The following is a 338-nucleotide window of genomic DNA, read 5'->3' as shown; positions in this document are numbered from 1 at the left end:
GCCGGCCCCCGCCGGCCCGCCCGCCCGCTCCCGGGGAGGCGGCGGGAGGGAGGGGGCGAGCGAGCGGAGCCCCCTCGCCACCTTCTGGCTGCCCGACCCATGGGAGGAGCGGGCCGCCTCCCTCTGGGAAGCGCCGCCGCGGCTCGCCGGGACTGAGCGGAGCGGCCGGCCGCCGGCGCGGAGGGAGGATGCCACTGCTCCGGAAGGTGCTGCGGATCTCCAATCGCTCTATGCTCGCCTTCATCTTCTTCTTCTCCTTCTCCTCCTCCTGCCTCTACTTCATCTATGTGGCCCCCGGGATCGGTGAGTCGGGAGCCGCCCCCTCGGGAAGGCGGGGG

At 74.3% G+C, this 338-nt stretch overlaps 1 protein-coding gene across 1 annotated transcript in view; it reads left to right on the top strand.

Annotated features, from left to right (window-relative positions):
- Window positions 1–7: 7 nt before the first annotated feature.
- B4GALT6 (UDP-Gal:betaGlcNAc beta 1,4- galactosyltransferase, polypeptide 6) overlaps window positions 8–338 on the top strand; it is a 34,275-nt gene continuing 33,944 nt past the window's right edge. The window contains exon 1 of the mRNA XM_010574355.1: window positions 8–303. Within this exon, the coding sequence (XP_010572657.1) occupies window positions 189–303 (115 nt within the window). The 5' untranslated portion in view covers window positions 8–188. The remainder of the gene's footprint in view (window positions 304–338) is intronic.

The sequence above is a fragment of the Haliaeetus leucocephalus genome, unplaced genomic scaffold (genome assembly GCF_000737465.1).
Source record: "Haliaeetus leucocephalus isolate CR32 unplaced genomic scaffold, Haliaeetus_leucocephalus-4.0 Scaffold428, whole genome shotgun sequence".
In the NCBI taxonomy this organism is placed as follows: Eukaryota; Metazoa; Chordata; class Aves; order Accipitriformes; family Accipitridae; genus Haliaeetus; species Haliaeetus leucocephalus.
The sequence above is the reverse complement of the archived record's forward strand: the minus strand, read 5'-3'. Positions and strand labels throughout refer to the sequence as shown.